We start from the raw sequence: 17,607 nt of genomic DNA, 5'->3' as shown, positions 1-17,607 counted from the left end.
AAGGAAAATGGAAGTGGATGGAGGGCAAGTAAAAGCAGGAACCTGCGTGAGTCGGGGTGATGAGGAAAGGGAGATGGATCAGACAGCAGGGAGGGAGTTGGAGGCACTGTAGTGAGGTCCCAGGTGTGAAGATGTAAATGATAACGGAGAGAAGAAGCTCATCCTTTTAAAAACTGCCCTCTGGTGGCTCCTAGGAGGAGGGGTGGGAGAGGAGGGAGCGGAGCTTTGATGAGAGCTAGGGACCAGGCAGGTGCAATCAGAGTACGAATCAGACAGGTGAGGAGATTCTCGCTGTGTGTGTGGTTTGCAGGCGTCTCACTGCAGCTGCTGGGAGGGAGTGCAGAGCAGATTCTGCCCGGCAAGTGATAAGTTGAAATCAACTGCACAGGCTATGGTCTGTCCTGCGTTGATAAATGTACACTACCACTGGCATCCTCTTTATTTGGTACTGCTTTTATTGTTTTGTGCTATCTAGCGCGATCATTTATGAAAGCTTCAGAGGCTGGCTAGCAACCCCATTCCTCCCTGTGTTTTCTTTATATATATACATATAATGATCTTTTTCTTTTGCCACACCACGTGGCTTGTGGGATCTTAATTCCCCAACCAAGGATTGAATCGGGTCCTCTGCAGTGAAAGCGTGGAGTCCTAACCACTCTAACCACTAGACCACCAGAGAATTTCTGTGTGGCATCTTAAGTTCCCCGCCCATGAACTCTCCTGCCTCGGAAGGCCTCAGGAATCTAAACTTCTAGTGGTTCAGTTTGGGATTTGTGCCCCACATTTTCCCCCAAAAGAGTTGAGACAGTGGATATCTGAATGCCCTGTCTGTGCCTATTCTTCTCCCCTCTTATTCATTATTGGAAAAAACATTTGCAAAGCCTTGTTGGGATAAAAAACAGAGGAAGACTTGAGAGCACTTTTTTTTTTAAAGGTTACCTTCTCTGGCTTAGAAAGCCTACTTTTGCTTCCTGGGATTTCTGGGTCCCGAGGCAGCAAGACCCTTGTCCTGCAGGCATTAGATTATCACAAACCAGAGCCTGGAGTCCATCACTAAAGAGCTATTCTTGATATTTTTGTGGAAAACCTGTAGCCTCGGTGAAGGGTCATGTGCGAGCCTTTACCCTGCTCACTCTGTGCCCCTCTGTTCACTTCTCCTGAAGGAAATGGTGAAGTGGCGACAATGTCGTGTAAGCTTCACACTCATTCCGTGAAGGTGCCTGGGGCAGCCCTGGGAGCTGTAACCTGTGCTGGTGTCCTGATCGTTCATCAGGCTGGGGATTCAGATACATTCTGCATAACAACATTAAATGATTATAACACAAGGTGGGATTAAATCTGTGTTACCAGCAAGGCATGGAGCATCATCGTGGGCTTCACTGAAGAGTGGCACTCGGGCCGGCTGCAGGGACTGAGCAGACAGTGTGCAGTTGGGCCAGAGCTGATTGTTAAATTTATAGGAAACATCTGCTGCTGCTGCTGCTAAGTCGCTTCAGTCGTGTCCGACTCTGTGCAACCCCATAGACAGCAGCCCACCAGGCTCCCCCGTCCCTGGGACTCTCCAGGCAAGAACAACTGGAGTGGGTTGCCATTTCCTTCTCCAATGCATGCATGCATGCGAAGTCGCTTCAGTCGTGTCTGACTCTGTGTGACCCTATGGACAGCAGCCCACCAGGCTCCCCTGTCCACGGGATTCTCTAGGCAAGAATACTGGAGTGGGTTGCCATTTCCTTCTCCAAGGAAACATATGAGCTGGCAATTAAACACAGCTGTTAAAAGTCAAGTTACAACAACAACAACAAAAATGTGTGTTAAAAAAATGGACAAGTCAAATTACATGAACTTATAATTAAGCTGATTATGCTACATGTTAAGGTATGTGGCATTTAAATCAAAATATATTATTTTCTTATCTTTTACTGCATTCTAATATCTTTGCTCTTAAAGTTCTTTATGTCTTTTTTTTTCTTTGTGGTGGGAATACTGTGTACTGATGTGTTACTTCTGTGCGTCTTTTCCAGTTCCATTTCCAGGAACATGACATTGGCAGGTTGAAGTCAGCCATGGTGATGTATTTACACCATGGAAATCAGCAAATACCCAGGACTTGAGTTAATGTTTTATTGATCATCTGGATATCATCTAGACAATGTTAATTTTGCAGGTTCAACTTTAAAGTGTCATGTCTATAGCTGTTCTAGCACTGAAAATTGAGAAAATAGTCTAAATAGTCTTTCAGGATTTGAAAACCTTTATCTGAAGTTCCAACATTCGTCTTCGTTGTTTCATTTCATCTCACGTTTTCACCTAAACAGAAGCATCAGCAAGCCTTCATGTAGGAACTATACTCATTCCCTCTGGCTACAAGAAGGATGCAAAAATCAGTGAAGACGTTCAGTGAAATGCCTGATATCCAATGAAGGCATTGGCTATATGGAGTTTATAATATAGAGTATCATGTAATTTATTATCATATATAAATTGTGCACATACATCCTTACTTGAGTAAAATCTGCTGTAAAGTTATGTATCTACATATATGTGTACATTCCCCCTCCCAGAAAGCCAGCACACAAATGTGAAGAGAGACTCATGGAGGGAACAGCATTATAGGCATCCTGAATCTATAATGGATTATGTGTGGGCTGGGACTCATTTCATCTCATAACACCACTGCTCATTAGCAGCTCTTCCGTAAAGCTTTTCTGGTCCCCTGGGTGGTCAGCTGTCCTCTCTGTCCCCTTAGTCACGCCCTTCACCATGTGCTCACCACCTGTGGGAGGGGTGGCAGAGTGGAGTGTGGCACAGGCCTGGTAGCTAAACCACTGGGTTTGAATCCCCACTGTGCTGTGGACTAGTGGTGTGATGTCACCCGAGATATGGTGCCAGCTTTCTGTGACTTCCTCATCTGTAGTGGGAGCAGTGATAGGGTCTGCCACGTGGGGTTGTTAAGAGCAAATGGGTAACCAGAGTTCCTGATGGTGAGCACGGGGCATCATCCGTCACCCTCCTCAGTATATCTTCCCAGTCACGCCGAGTTCCTTTACCACAGGGCCCTGTCTGTACTTGCATTCCCAGCATGTAGTGGGCACAGTAGCCATTGCTGGATGATGAATGAGTGGACCTCTGACCACCTGACCTCCAGTCCACTCTTCTGTGCACGGCACCCACTGCCCCAGGACCTTTGCACTTCTGGTTCTCGCTGCCTGAATGCTGCTGGTGCTCTTCGCCTTGGTATCTGCACAGCTCGCTCCTTCATTTACTGCTAAAACGTCAGCTCCTGAGAGACCTTCCCTGACCACCGTCTATAGAACAGCATTCTTGGATCCCTTGTCAGCCCCTCCCACCCAGCTGTTTCTCCTTACCGCCCTGTCAGCTTGCCTGTGGCCTGTTTTGGTCCCTGTTGAGTCCCAGTGCCTCGTCTGGTAAACCCCTTTTGAATGTGTGCATGGATGTTTCTCTAAGCCCCACAGATGCTGGTCTTGTCTCCTTCCCTGTCTCCCTCCCTGCTCTGATCACTTGATACCCCAGATCTTCTGTTTTCCCCTGGTCTGTGTCCGTCTGGCTCTCCTGTTCCACTCAGACCTGCCTTTTCTTCAGGAAGCCCACAGTCTCCAAATGCTTAAACCAAACCTTGACTCTGAAGCCTGCCTGCCTATTCTCTCCAGGTCTTTCTCTGTCTAGCTGAGGGGTGCTAGTCTTAGTGTTTATTCCAAGTGTAGCTAACAGCAGTTGAGAAATCATAATTTAAAATTGTTCTGGGATAGAGGGCAGGGTTTTAGGCCCAGAGGCTAGAACTCTAAGAACGTGGTGGTTGCAGCCATTGAAGAGTCAGCCTAGCCACAAGGCTCCCCATCTTCTGTCTTCACAGCCCGATCTGGGGTGTGGGGAATGCTGGGAGCCTGCCCTGAGGGGGGAATGTGACCAGCACGTGGCTCGAGACCCACCTGCAGCTGCACCCCAGGAGTGCAGTGTAGATCTGCTTTCTGTGTCGGGGCTTCTTGTAGAATTTCATTTGAAATAAGATTACCATGACTTTATGAAAGTTTGAAGATCACTCTTGAGGCAATTTTACCCAATTCTAAAATGTCTTATTTTACATTCTTTCCCTCTTGAAGATGAACTGACTGGAATCCTTAAGAAATTATCACTTGAGAAATATCAGCCCATTTTTGAGGAGCAAGAGGTAAGAATACTCTTTGAGTGTCCATTTAAATCGTAGCATAAAACAGTTGTCTAAATATGTGGGTTGTCATTCTTTAAGCCTGGATTGATCTTTTTCGTTGAGATGGCTGAAGAAATAGAATTTGTGTTCAGCACATTTGGTTCATTCATAACAGTGAAATCCTGGGGACCTTCTGGCTTGTTGTGTTATAATAAAATTTTGTAATTTTGAGCTCTGCTCTCTGTAGTAAAGTTTGTGTCTGTTCTGGTCTCTTTTGAAGGGGATTACCTAGCCAGTTTTTAGGTTTAAAGTAGGTAAAAAGCAAATTCTAATGAGTCTGGGTTACGTATCTGGACATAAAGAGTCTGTATTAGTCTAAAAGAGTTCCTATTTGCTCTCAAAATCCTAAAAGCACTTACAATCACATTTTAAAAAATTACTGTTCTGCAGTTTGGCAGTTTCTCAAAATGTTGAAGAGAATTACCATATGACCCAGTAATGCCACTCCTAGGTAGGTATATGCCCACAATAATCGAAAGCATACGTTTGCACAGTGTTCACAGCAACACTATTCATAATAGCCAAAGGTAGAAACAGCCCAAATGCCCATCAATTGATGAATGAGTAAATAAAATGTGTTATCACTCTACCTTGGAATGTAGCTTGGCCATTAAAAAGAAAGAAGTACTGATACACTCGACAAAACAGATGAGCCTTGAAGACACTGTGCTGAGAGAAAGCAGTCAGTCACAAAAGGCCACATATGGTATGACTCCATTTATATGCAATGTCCAGAATAGGCAACTCTGTAGAGACAGAAAGTAGATTAGTGGTTGCCAGGGAATGTGGGGAGGAGAGAATGGGAGTGATTGCTAATGAGTATGGGTTTTCTTTTTTGGGGTGATGAAAATGCTCTAAAATTAAGTGTGGTGACGATCGCACAACTCTGTACTAAAAAATCATTGAGTTTTACACTTTAAATGGGTGAATTGTATGGTAAGTGAATTACATCTCAATAAGATGTTAAAATTTTTACTGTCAGCGAAATAAAACTCCTCAGTGGGCCCATTAGCTACCAGGGTACAGTCACTGGCTTAGAACATTCTAGTGCCCAGTTTAGTGCACGACAACGGTCACAGTTAATGTAGCACGAGAATCCCTCCTTGTCTCCAGCAAGCTTGAGACCCAGTTAAGGAGTCTGTGTTTCGGTTCAAGAAGTCAGGGGTGCCACAACTTTCTTCCTTTGTTTTGCTTTTCTGCCCTATCCAGTCTGTCCTTCCGGCCTTCTCGATGCCGTAAACTTCAGTGGCAATTTTTCTCGTTGTCAAAAACATCTTTCCTGTTTGCAGATGGCTGGCTGCTTTTATTTCATGTGTTCCCTGCTTTCTGAGGAGCTGGCCACAGGGACCCACACACAGGCTGGGTGTGGGGTCTCTGCCTCAGGTCTGGGATGCTGGGGGGAGGGGAGTGGCCAGTAGGGTCAAGGGGCAGGTGTTTTCCATCAAAACCATGTCACCTGTTCCTTCAGCCTGTCAGTGTCTTGTGATCTGAAAAGCCCCTGAGAGATGCAGGGAGCTTATCGTTATCACAGGGGCCCTCTCTGCATCTGAGAGAGAGCATGGTGTTGGGTGCGGGAGCAGACCCTTCCCCACTGACTCAAACTTGGTTCAAGATTTTTTTTTTTAATCCAGGAAAGTACAATGAACATTGAAAGAAAGGGAAGAGATTTCTCCTGGAGCTGAGGCCCCGGCAGGGATGCCAGAAATGTTAGAATGTCTCCGGTAAAAACCAGGGATCAAACAGCTTTGAGATGCCCATTTTCTGAGCCGTTCTCTGCCTCGGTTCTCCACAGTCTTTCTTGCCTTTATTGCTTCTTCTGGTTTCTTTTCTCACTCTGTCTTTCCACAGTCTGCATCTCTCTTGTCCTTGGGGGGTAAACAGGGTAAGTACCGCCATATACTCGTATTTTCTGTACAGTATCCTCTACTGTTCAAAGTGCAGCAGCATTGCCATGAACTTTCTATCAGCAGGACTTGGCTTTCTACCCCTCTGGTCACCCAGATTACTGTCTCAGACTTCCCTTACTTATTTTGTTTTCAGAGTCTTTCCAGAATGCACTTCTAAAAATTCCTGGTTGAGAGCTGAGGAGAGTTTATTTTTAATGATATTTTCAAATAAACATTCAGCATAAAGCCAGGAATTGAAAAGTAGTAAATCATCATTAATTCACTACTAATAAGCACTAATAGCTCATAATCATGATAGTCCGGTTGTGGTTGGGAAAAAAGAGGTGTGGCACTGAGCAGATGGTAGCAAATCCCCCTCTCTCTCCCCAGGTGGATATGGAAGCATTCCTCACACTCACCGACGGCGACTTGAAGGAGCTGGGTATTAAGACAGATGGATCCAGGCAGCAGATTTTGGCAGCAATTTCTGAACTGAATGCAGGCAAGGTATTGTTCCCAATCTTTTTATTTTTTCTGTTTCGAACAGCTGAGAGCTTCACTAGGATCCTTGGCCCTGGTGTTCCAAGGACCTTCGTGGTCTGATTTTGTCTCCCGCACATGCCTGGTGGAGGCTGGCCCCGCTCACACACTTCTCAAGGCCAGTGGGTCACTTACCTTCCAGTATGTCTGTTCCTTTTCCAAGGCCTCTCTTCTCATAAGATGGTTTCTCTTTAGATCCAGCTTAAATATTCCCTCCAGTCATCTCAACCCACAGGGCTGGGTTTTGCCCTCTGGAGCACAGTGTTAGTTGATGAAGACAGGCCCCCAAGTCAGGCTGACCCAGCTCCTCCACTTACAGTGAACCTGGGCAAGTCGCACCCCTCTCTGAGCCTAGCTTTCTGGTCTGGAGGGTGGGGGTGATGGGCTGACTGCCAGGACTGAGATGCTTAGCAGAGCACCTGGCACACAGAGATCTGCCAGTCACTGTTGTTATTGTTGGCATCCTGCACTTTTGTCATCAGCTTTAAAGCTAAAGATTAGCAGTGCCCCCACCCACCCACCCACCCAAAGGCGCATATGCAAAAAGCAAGCAAAACACAGAAGCGAGGCACCAGTCACTCTGCAGCTGTACAGTTGCTCTTGGGCTGTTCACATTCCTTTGCCTTCTGCCTTTCCTTCTACTGCGGGCTGGCTTTTTTTTGTCTCTTATTCCATAGCAGCTTATTGAAAAACCTGAACAAAGTTTTTGGCCAAACCAATATTGGCCAAATGTTGCTTGCTTACATGATGCTTCTTCACATGTTGCCTTACAGTTCCTCACTCGTTGGGCAATAATGGGATGTTACCATTATAGATAGTGTCAGAGTGGACTTGTCTGCCTTTATGCTTTTTCTTCTGTTGTCTTGTTCCTCAGGCTGTGTGCCACAACATGAGGTTATGTCAGAGATTGTGAGTGTTGTATGGTTCTGTCTATATGTTGCCGGGTAGGCACAGACATATTGATCAGACCTGAAGTGACAATGGCAAGTGAATATCCATGTAGCATTTTGTCGTTCACAGATCACTTCACGTACATTTCCTTAGTTAATTTGGGCGGCCGGTACCCGCACACTTCCCTTGTTCAGCCCAGGAGCAGAGTTGGGGATGGGGAGGGCGGATCTGTATGGAGGCAGCTCCTCCAGCCAGCCCTGCCACCCTTCTCCAACCCGCCCCTAGCCCACTCAGGCTGGGGGCTGGTTTTATTGCCGTTGTCATTGCTGTTTTGCTTGTCTGTAGGCTGTGGGGTGGGTTTCCCTGCTAGCTCAGTGGTAAAGAATCTGCCTGCCAATGCAGGAGATGCAGATTCAGTCCTTGGGTCAGAAAGATTCCCCTGGAGAAAGAAATGGCAACCCACGCCAGTATTCTTGCCTGGGAAATCGCATGGACAGAGCAGCCTGGCAGGCTACAGTCCATGGGGTCACAAAGAGTCAGACACGACTTAAGAGACTAGCCAGCAACATCAAGGCTGTGAAGTGGGCCTTGCAAATGTTGTGGTTGGCATTGCTACCCATGCATGTGAGCCTGAGCATTTTCCTGCAGATCTTTGCTGTGTGTTCTTTGTGCTTTGTAAGGTCCCTTCCTTGATTCTGCTCACCTGTCCCAGACACTCACTGCCTCACTTTACAGAGAGGGAAGCAGAGGCTCTGAGAAGCACTGTGAGTCCTGACTCCCAGACCAGCACCGTTTCTGCTCTTCCCTTACACATGAAGGGCAGGAGGTGGGCAGGTCTTGGCTGCTGGGAAGGGTTCATCCAGGGAACAGAAACCTTAGGGTGGCTCACTGTGGGTGGATCACCCGAAGCCAGCACCAAAGTCTTTGGACCATTGATTTATTCATGAAAAAATTGTCCTTTGACTCTCTGCCATGTCCCAGGTACTGTGTGAGTGCTGAGCGCGGAGAATCACTCTGAGCCCAGCACTGCTCTGAGCACATCATATCTAGTCATTCATGTCGCCCTCACAGAAGGCCCCTGAGGTTGGTTCCAGTTTACAGATGTGGGAACTGAGGCACAGAGAGGTCAGAGAACTTGCCCATAATCACCCAGTCAGTAAGTGGCAGAGCCAGGATTAGAACCCAGTGTCTGTGTCCTGACCTGTGTGCTGTCCTGCCTTGGTGTAATCCACCAGCACAGGAGAGGCAAACTGTGCTGTGAGAGCTCCTAGTGAGAGGGTGGGGCCTGGAAGACATCCCCAAGGAAGGGCAGGAGGGCTGCACAGGAGAGGCAAACTGCTGGGAGAGCTCCCGGTGAGAGGGTGGGGCCTGGTAAGGCAAGGGCCTGGAAGACATCCCTGAGGAAGGGCAGGAGGGCCGCCATCTGAAGGAAGATGAGAACCACCTGGCACGGGTAGAAGAAGGGTACCGGCAGAGGGAAGTACGTGTGCACAGGCGCTGCGCTGACGTGTGTGGTGTATTTAAAGAACTAAAGGGGACTTCTCTGGTGGTCCTACGACTCCAGGCTTTCACTATAGGAGGCATGGGTTCAATCCCTAAGGGAACTAAGATCCCACATGCTGTGCAGTGTGGCCAAAAGTTTTTAAAAATTAATTAACGAAAAGAACTAAAGAAGTGGCTGAATCATGGAGAGCAAGGAGCCTGGTGTGAGAGGAGGCCAGAGGGGACAGATTAGGGCTCCCAGCGTGGTCGAGGGTAACCCAGGCAAGTACACAGAGGCTTGTGTGAGAGGACAAGGTGAGTGGTGGTGAGGAGGCTGTAGCTCAGGAGTTAGGACCCTTCCTTCTTCAGGCCTGCAAGGGCCAGACGTGTGAGCCAAGGAGAGGATGCAGGTGAGGGAAGCCAAGCCTGGACCAGTCGAAAAGGAAGGACAAAAGAGGTTCTAGATGGAGGGGCAGTAAGGACCTTAGAGGGCGTGGAAAGTCCGGAGCTGGGTGTCACTGGACCAGGGTCTGAGTCTTGGTAGATGATAATTGCCAGCATTTCTGGAACCTCCCCTCTGCTGTCTGTGGCCATGGCCTCTTTGGTCCAGAATCACAAAAAGAATACACACTGGGTTAGTTTGCAAATCTTAGGCAACTTAATAGTCATCGTCAGAGTGGATGGTATGAAGTCTTGAGCCCCACTCCAACGGAGGGTATTTTTCTTAAAGTCTGTACAGACTAGGACATTTTTTATAGTTTTCTCTCAAATCCATTGGCCTCCCCCTTCTCCTTGTTTACTAAACAGGGCCCCATCAAGAGAAGCAGAGTTACAGCTGTTGGTGATTGTCATAGTTCAAGCTGCAAAACAAAGTACCTTAGATGGGGTGGCTTATAAATTGAAGTTTAATTCTCACAGTATGGAGACTGGGGGTCCAAGATCAGGGTGCCAGAGTGGTTGAGTTTGGTGAGGCTCCTCTTCCAAGTTGCACGTTGCCACCTTCTCAATTCCTCATGTGGCCCAAAATAGAAGCAAAATCTCTCTCTATCTCTTCTCAAAAGGACATGGATGGCATCACAGGAGCCCCACCCTTATGACCTCACCTAATCCTAATCACCTTCCAAAAGCCCCACCGCCTAACACCATCATCACTTGAGGGGTTAGGTTTTCAACACAGGACACAAACATTTAACCCATAACAAAGATCTTCCTTGGGGCCCTCAGCTGACCACCTCCCAGCTGAAAGATCCCAGGTGCTTCCAACATGCCAAGACATCCATGTCCTCCCCACAGGCACCACCCTGCAAAGTCAAGCAATCCCCCATGGAAATCGGTGCAAAGGGAAGGGGCTGATCTGAACCGATTGCTGTATAGTAGCCCTGTTATTGGAGGGTCAGCTGTGCCAGGCAGAATGCTGTGGAAATGAGTACCATGTGCATCAACTGTATCTGAGAGCTGTGATTGGGAGAAGCTGAATGTCACAAAAGCAAGTGTATCTTCCCTACTCTAGGTCACCATCGCAAGTCTGTGCTGCTTCTTAGAAAGAGCAAAGTATTTCTCAGACTGAATGTGGCTTCTAAGAGCTCTTTGGATGCCTGGGGCCGCTTCTCTTCTGGGCTGGACCCGCCTGACCCTGACTCCTGTCTCTTTGATTGCTCCAGGGCATGAGCTTCTCCTAACATTCATCCTTTTACTTCTGAAACCCAACCTTGGCCAAGAGAGTACCCACTGTGGTTCAAATGCTCTATATGTATCTGAGAACTCAGGACACGTGGGAGAGGATAAGCCCAGCTCTCCTTGCCCCCTTGCCCCCATGTCTTTCTAGCTGCAGTCCACAACACACTGGGGGCTTGTGGAATCAATTTTTTAGTAGTTCATGAGCAGCATTTTAACAAGGGAAATAGAATAGAGTAGAAAATATCAACATTCTCTGCAGGTAAGAATACTAAAGCTTGTTTCAGTTGCATCAATTTACATGGGTTGTGATGTAAAATGTATTTCTTACATAATCAAAAAAGTTTGAATATTTTAGCCAAAAAAAAATTGTTTTAATGAATATTCACCCAAAACCTGGCTCAGCCATATGAATATTAGCAAAGCAGTGTGGCCCCTCAGCCTGCAAACCATTTGACTTTCTGAGGAACCCACCTCAGCATTCGAGTTATGAATAAGCAGAGTCTGCTTATTAGTGTGTTAGTTTCAAACAGGTTTATATATTGGAGAAGGTTAACCAGAAATGATAGCCTGAGTTTCACCTTTAGTTGGTCCTAAGCCATTGCTTCTTTCCATTCCTATTTTTTTGTGATTATCAAAGCTGTGTATATTCATTGTACTAAATGTATGCAGTACCAGAAAGGGGAAAAAGAACTTACAAAGGAATCACAATCTAGCCACCCAAAGGCCAACGCTGTTGGTATTTGGGAAGATCACTCTGCAGTGTTTTGTGCTGAGTATTTTTCTTTATGTGGCTGAGATAAATTTAAATCTATAATTTTATATTCTACTTACTGCATTTAATGTTAAATATATGCAGTTACCCATGTCATTAAGAACTCTTTTTTAATATAATAAGTTTGCTAGGATGTACTAAAATTATTTTTCTTTAATCCCTACTTGTTGGATATGTAGATATCCAAACTTTTATAAATAGTGCTGCAGTGGGCAACTTCGTGTATGAGCCTTTCTAATTATCTCCTCAGAATAGATATCTAAAAAAAAAAAAGTGAAATTTGTGGAGTCAAATAGTCTAAATCGAGGTATATAGTACTTCATCCTGAAATACCTTCCACAAAGAGCTAGTAAACATCTGCACCAGCTGTGGATATAAGTTCCAGAGGCACCCTTGCCAGCACTGGGTGCTAGCCATTTGCTTTTTAATTTTTATTAATTTGATAGGCCAAGAAGTATGCCTTGTGTTAATTTGCATTTCTTTAACTACTAGATAGACTGAACATGTTTTTTTTCTACTTTTAATGGCCATTTGCTTTTTTCTTTTGAGAATTATCTGGATGGTCCTTTGAAGCCTGGGGTTTTTAAAGGGCAATTATCATTATCATCTTCAATCAGCTGTGGATACAGGGAGCGATTATGGTTTTCATCATCTACGGCTCACTCCTGAGGTTAGGAGCGTGCTGGAACCCTGTCTCACCCTGACCTCATTTCTCAAGCAATTAAGGCTGAGGTGGTCTAATAATAACATGGCTGTCATCCCCTCTATTTATTTTTTAGCCCTCTGCAGTCTGCACAGTGTCACCCCCGTTCATTATCTCAGGTTGAGCCACATCACAGCACCAGCATGCAATGCCTTCCCCCTGTTAGAGATGTAGAAACTCAGCAGCATGGGGTCACGCCTGGGACAGAGTGAGTGGTGGAGTAGGGATTCGGGGTCCTGTGACCCCACCTCTGGTGTTCTGACCTTTGCCCCATAGCCTTTAGGTGTGTGTTGATGGAATCCTGAAGGCACTTTTCCAGGTGTCTGGGATGGATTGTGTGAAGGGAGACTCTTCTGCCCTTCTGGGTGTCCAGGAGCCTCATCAGCAGTAGAGGTCCCTGCTTGGGGGTCTGGAAAGGGCAGTCCATGAAATGAAAGAAGAGGAAGGTTAAAGTCTAGTCATGTTTGGTAGAGGTTTTTTTTTCCCCCCCTACTCTTGGCAGGGAATAGTTTTCCAGAGATTATTCACTTTTTATTTGCTTTATTTTTTAAAAAATCTATTGAAGGATACTTGCTTTACAATATTGTACTGGTTTCTGCCACACATCATCATGAATCAGCCACAGGCATGCATATGTCCCCTCCCTCTTGAACCTCCTTCCCATCTCCCACCCCATCCCACCCCTCCAGGTTGTCACAGAACACTGGGTTGAGCTCCCTGTGTCACAAACAAACTCCCACTGGCTGTCTATTTTACTTTAGATTTTGACCACATGTATTTGTTGGTTTAAAAATATATATTTTTTAATTTACACTGCTGCCCTCTGAGGTCAGGACATGCCAGCCTCCTGCTACCCACCCACAGCCCAATGTCAGCAGCACCCTTTGAGTTACAATTATCATCTTCATTTTATAGAAAGTAAGTCACAGAGAGATGAAGTACCTAGTTCCAGGTAACCCAGCTTGTAAATGGGGAGAGGTTGGGATTTGAACCCGGGCTGTTTGATTCCAGTCTCTGTTATTAATCTCTGTGTATCACTGCCTCTCAGTTATGTATTCAGTGAAGATGTTCTTTGGACTTAAATGTCCACATTCCCCCCTCTTTTCCCATCTTAAAATGTGTGTGTAAAGGGTGGCAACTAGGAGGGGAGTCTGCAAGGATGGGGTGAGAAGTGAATCACTATGGAGACGGACCTGTCATCTTTTGGACAAGGGGGAGTCAAGGCAGTTCAGACTCTGAGTCTGTATCACAAAGTTCGGCTCCTGGAAAATTCCCTGGAAATGTGATGGCTGGAAATATGCACAGAGCAGGGCAGGGTAGGAGATGTCCGTTCTGGGCCAAATGACCCAGGATAAGTCATGCCTGCTGTCTGGGTTCTGCTGCCCATCCTCCTCTGGGAGATTGGACCTCTGCATCTTGGGGGGCTCTCCAGCCCTGGCATGCTGTGTTTGTGGGTGCTGACTCAGAATGTTTTTATTAAACCCAGTGCTCTTTCAATTAGGTAATTTGTTTTCTCCAAGACGCCCATGGGTTTTTCAAGTATGAGTTAAATGTTAACAGCACTATGTCAACTGAATTAATGGTTAAAAGATTTAACAAGACTTTCTCTGTCTGTTTTCAATTTCCTCCACAGGGACGCGAGAGACAGATTTTACAGGAAACCATTCACAATTTCCACTCTTCCTTCGAGAGTAGCGCCAGCAACACCAGGGCCCCTGGAAACAATCCCTGTACGTGACCCTCCTCCTTGTGGTCAGCAGCGTGAGCTTTCTGAATCTCAGTATCCTCTTCACATGGCCGATGCTCCCGCCATCATCAGACCTTCCCCATTCCCTGAAACACACAATGCCTTGGCACACCACTGTGCCTTAGGTCCTGAAACACCCATTTCCCCCTCCCTGCTGGAGTAGTTGGTGATGCTTGTTGCTGTAACAAAAGTCCGACACGGTAGAGACTTATTCTCCCATGAAGTCCAGTGTGGCTGCTTCTGCTTGGCAGAAGCACATGGTGATTCAGGGACCCTGCTCTTTTCATCTGTGGCTCTGCCGTTCCTGGGAGCTTCCGAGTCTTTGTTTCTGGCTGGCAGAGGGGAAAGGGATGGTGAAAAAGGCATATAACCATTTCTTAGCTGTCTTGCTCTTAACTGCTCACATTCCATTGGTTCCTCCATCTTATGTCCCATCGGCCACTCATAGTCACGTGGCCCCACCTGGATGCAGAGGAGACTGGGAAGTGTAGTCATTGTTCCGGTAGTGGCCTCACAATACAGAACTCTGTACTTAGATGGGGGAACACATATTTTGGGGCAAGATGAGCCACTCTTCCATACTTTCCCTTAGACCTTCTAACATATCCCTAATGATCCCTAATGTCGTCTATCAAATGAAGCCTTTCTCCGCTCCCTTACACAGAACTCACTCCTCCAGCCACTGGGGCCCCTCACTGCTCTGTGAGATGACTCTGCTTTAGCACATCTCTGCACCTGCTGTAGACAACACACAGCAGCTGTTCAGGCTGTGTATGTTGAATGCGTTTTTCTTTCTTGCAGAGGCAGCCTTTTATATAGGAAAAAGGGGGAGGCCCAAGGCGTCACCTTGAGGGATCTCTTTTCCTTCCGAATCTTCAGTCTCCTTGTCTGTGTTCAGGCAACACAATGCTCTGATATTCCACACTGCTCACCCCATAACACTGTAGGGCTTTGCCACTTTGAGCGGGAGCAGAAGACTCTTATATATTACATTGTAGAAGGACTTAGGTGCTCACATTTTCTAGGCGAATTTGGAATTTTTCCTCAGGTCACATTCCTCAGGAGGGAGTCAGCTCGTGTAGTTTTCTACTGTCATATTCTGGGAAAGGGACTTTGACTTTTAGGTCCAACAGGTTTCTGAAATGTTTTCAAGCATGTAATTCATTCAACCAACACTTGCTGCATTTCTGCCATGTGCTGGGGGTGCTGAGATGAGTCAGATCCAGTCCCCACCCTTGAGGACCCTGATAGTAAGAGAAGATGCGAATGGATGGTCCTGTCCTGAGGGGGAGCACGGACAAGTGGAGAGAGCGTGTGCTCTGGACTCGGGCTCAGGGTTCTGGTCCAGCCCCGCGGCTGGCCAGCTGTGTGCCAGGGTCAGGTAACTTGGCTTCTCTGTTGGTGCTTAGAGCCAGCGTGCGTCAAGTACCTGGTCTGTGGGACGTGCACGGTGGATGGGAGCCTTTGCAGAGTTGCCACCTCTACTGGGATCTCTGCTTGGCTGCATACTGGTCTCCTTAGGAGGTACAGCTGCTCATCTCCCCCTCTCCTGGCCATGAGCGCCCCTTCCCCCTCTGCTGGCTGCTAGAGGCAGTCATGACCATGCTTCCTGGAGTCTTATCGTGTTCTCCCTCCCGTCCGTCGATCCGGCAGGTGCTATTCCTCCTTCATCCTCCCACCTGTAGAAGCCAACTTCCCACATGACTGGAGAAAGAGGTTTTGTTTTAGACATCACTGACAAGACGCCTTTATAAATGTTCCTCGCATCCCAGCCTTCTCTAAGGAGACACAATCACTGAGCACCTATTTTGTGCGGCCGCTGGACTCCAGTGTCATCTCTCCTCACCACCAGCCTGGGGGCTGGCATGGTTTAACCTCATCCTGCATGCTGGGGACACAGACACACGGGAGTGGAGCTGCAGGCCAGTTCCCCAGCCGGGAAGGAGCGGAGCTGGCTGAGACCTGGGTCTAGTGGGCTTCTGAGCCTGTGCTTTTGCCGACTCTCATAGACTCCTGGGGCTAGAGGCACCAGGGATTCTCGTGGTTTTAATGTATTCATATCTTCAGAGCCTATCAGTATGTGTAGGGTTGTTTGTCCCTAAAATACACATGGACCCCTGAGTTAGGTGCTGTGAGGTTTTGTGTCCGTTCTTTGCTGGTCTCCTGCCCTTTTCGTCACTCCTGTATTTGCACGGCTGTCACTTGGGTAAGTTTGATAGAATCTGTGTGACATGCAAGAGTCGTGCTGGGGGTCAGCTTTCCACAAATGCACACCTCCAAGATCTCATCTAGTGACCCCAGGCAGATAGTCTGCTCATTCTCATTTGGCAGATGGGAAAACAGGCTCACAGCAGCTGCTTCCATCATCTTTTTCACTGGACTCAGTGGTTCTGAGTTTTTTTCTCCCAGGAAGTTTGTGGGCTGATTGGTGAGAGATCCTTGGCACCCTTTCTGGACCATGGTCACCCACCTACTGGTGGCCCTATGAGGTGATCCATCAGCATTCCTCATAGTACGTTCCTTGAAACCCTACTTCCATAGAATGTTAACAGGTTTTTTAATAAAAAATAAAGGGAGAGGGAATGTATATGTGCCAGTGGGGGTGAGGCTCTGTGGTTAATAGGTTAGGCAGATACTGGGTCAAAACCCAGTCACATGATTTTTGCTATATACACCTCAGAATCCTTAGAACTCCACACATGGGGGAATCTCTTCAAGGGGGTCGTACTATCATTGTTGTTCAGTAGCTCAGTCATGTCCAACTCTTTGCCACCCAGGCTGCAGCACACCAGGCTCCCCTGTCCTTCACTATCTCCTGGAGTTTGCTCAAACTCATGTCCATTGAGTCGATATGACTGGTAGCATTTCCCACATGTTTGATCACAGAATGTGGCTTCACAGCACTCTTACAAGACGGGTTCCCTGACCACTGTCAGGGAAACCCTCCTGTGACTGGGCAGCAGCAGTCATGAGGCCTCACAGCAGCTGGGGGTGAGCCCAGGGGGCACTCAAGGCCCTCAGCTGGGTCAGGGTCTTTGATAAACTGCCTCTTCCCAGCAGCTCTTTGCTTGGCAGTGGGACATCATGGTGAGGGCATCCTCTGATGGAGAGGATCTGAGCAGCATCCTGCTCAGAGGGCTCTGCATCCACGGCGTCTCCTGCAGGGTCAGATCATCATTTCCCAGTGCTGGTACAGTGTGCTGTCTGGCAAGTGCTGCGTGTCTGAGCCCTGTCCGCAGTGGCCAGGAGAAGGCTCCCACCTCCTTGCTTCAGCACTAGACCATTACATGGAGGCCACAAGTTTTGCAATAAGACATTTACTTTTTCATTCACTGTACATTTACTGAGCATTTACCCTGTGCCATCCTCTCCTTGTGCTTTGGATTCAGAGATGAAAAACACTCACCTCTGCTCTCAAAGAATCCACAGTATCTTAAAAGAGACAAGCACGTAAGTGCCTATGAGCAGTCATAATAAAGGTTTGTGCTTTATAAAGGTGAGGACATCATGGGTGACAGCTCAGGTCGGCATGGATGTGCCCTGTTCGAAAGACTGGGTCCAAAAGGGTGAGTCAGCACAGCTGGCAGGTGGGGAAGAGAAAGTGCTCCCCAGTTGGGGGGACAGTGTGTGTGAAGGCAGGCAGTGTATGACATTTATGGGTTAAACACTGGGGTATGTTGCTGC

At 47.2% G+C, this 17,607-nt stretch overlaps 1 protein-coding gene across 6 annotated transcripts in view; it reads left to right on the top strand.

Moving 5' to 3' along the window:
* ANKS6 (ankyrin repeat and sterile alpha motif domain containing 6) overlaps positions 1-16,048 on the top strand; it is a 51,424-nt gene extending 35,376 nt beyond the window's left edge. For 2 of the 6 annotated variants that reach the window (XM_025281779.3, XM_025281778.3), the window contains exons 13-16: positions 4,119-4,186; positions 6,502-6,618; positions 13,810-13,906; positions 15,577-16,048. In XM_025281779.3, the coding sequence (XP_025137564.3) occupies positions 4,119-4,186; positions 6,502-6,618; positions 13,810-13,906; positions 15,577-15,608 (314 nt within the window). In that variant the 3' untranslated portion in view covers positions 15,609-16,048. Of the gene's footprint in view, positions 1-4,118; positions 4,187-6,501; positions 6,619-13,809 lie in introns of all 6 variants that reach the window. The other 4 variants (XR_003108233.3, XM_025281781.3, XR_003108232.3 and 1 more) reach the window with 4 other exon arrangements.
* The last annotated feature ends 1,559 nt before the right edge of the window (positions 16,049-17,607 follow it).

The sequence above is a fragment of the Bubalus bubalis genome, chromosome 3, assembly GCF_019923935.1.
Source record: "Bubalus bubalis isolate 160015118507 breed Murrah chromosome 3, NDDB_SH_1, whole genome shotgun sequence".
NCBI classification, from domain to species: Eukaryota; Metazoa; Chordata; class Mammalia; order Artiodactyla; family Bovidae; genus Bubalus; species Bubalus bubalis.
The sequence above is the reverse complement of the archived record's forward strand: the minus strand, read 5'-3'. Positions and strand labels throughout refer to the sequence as shown.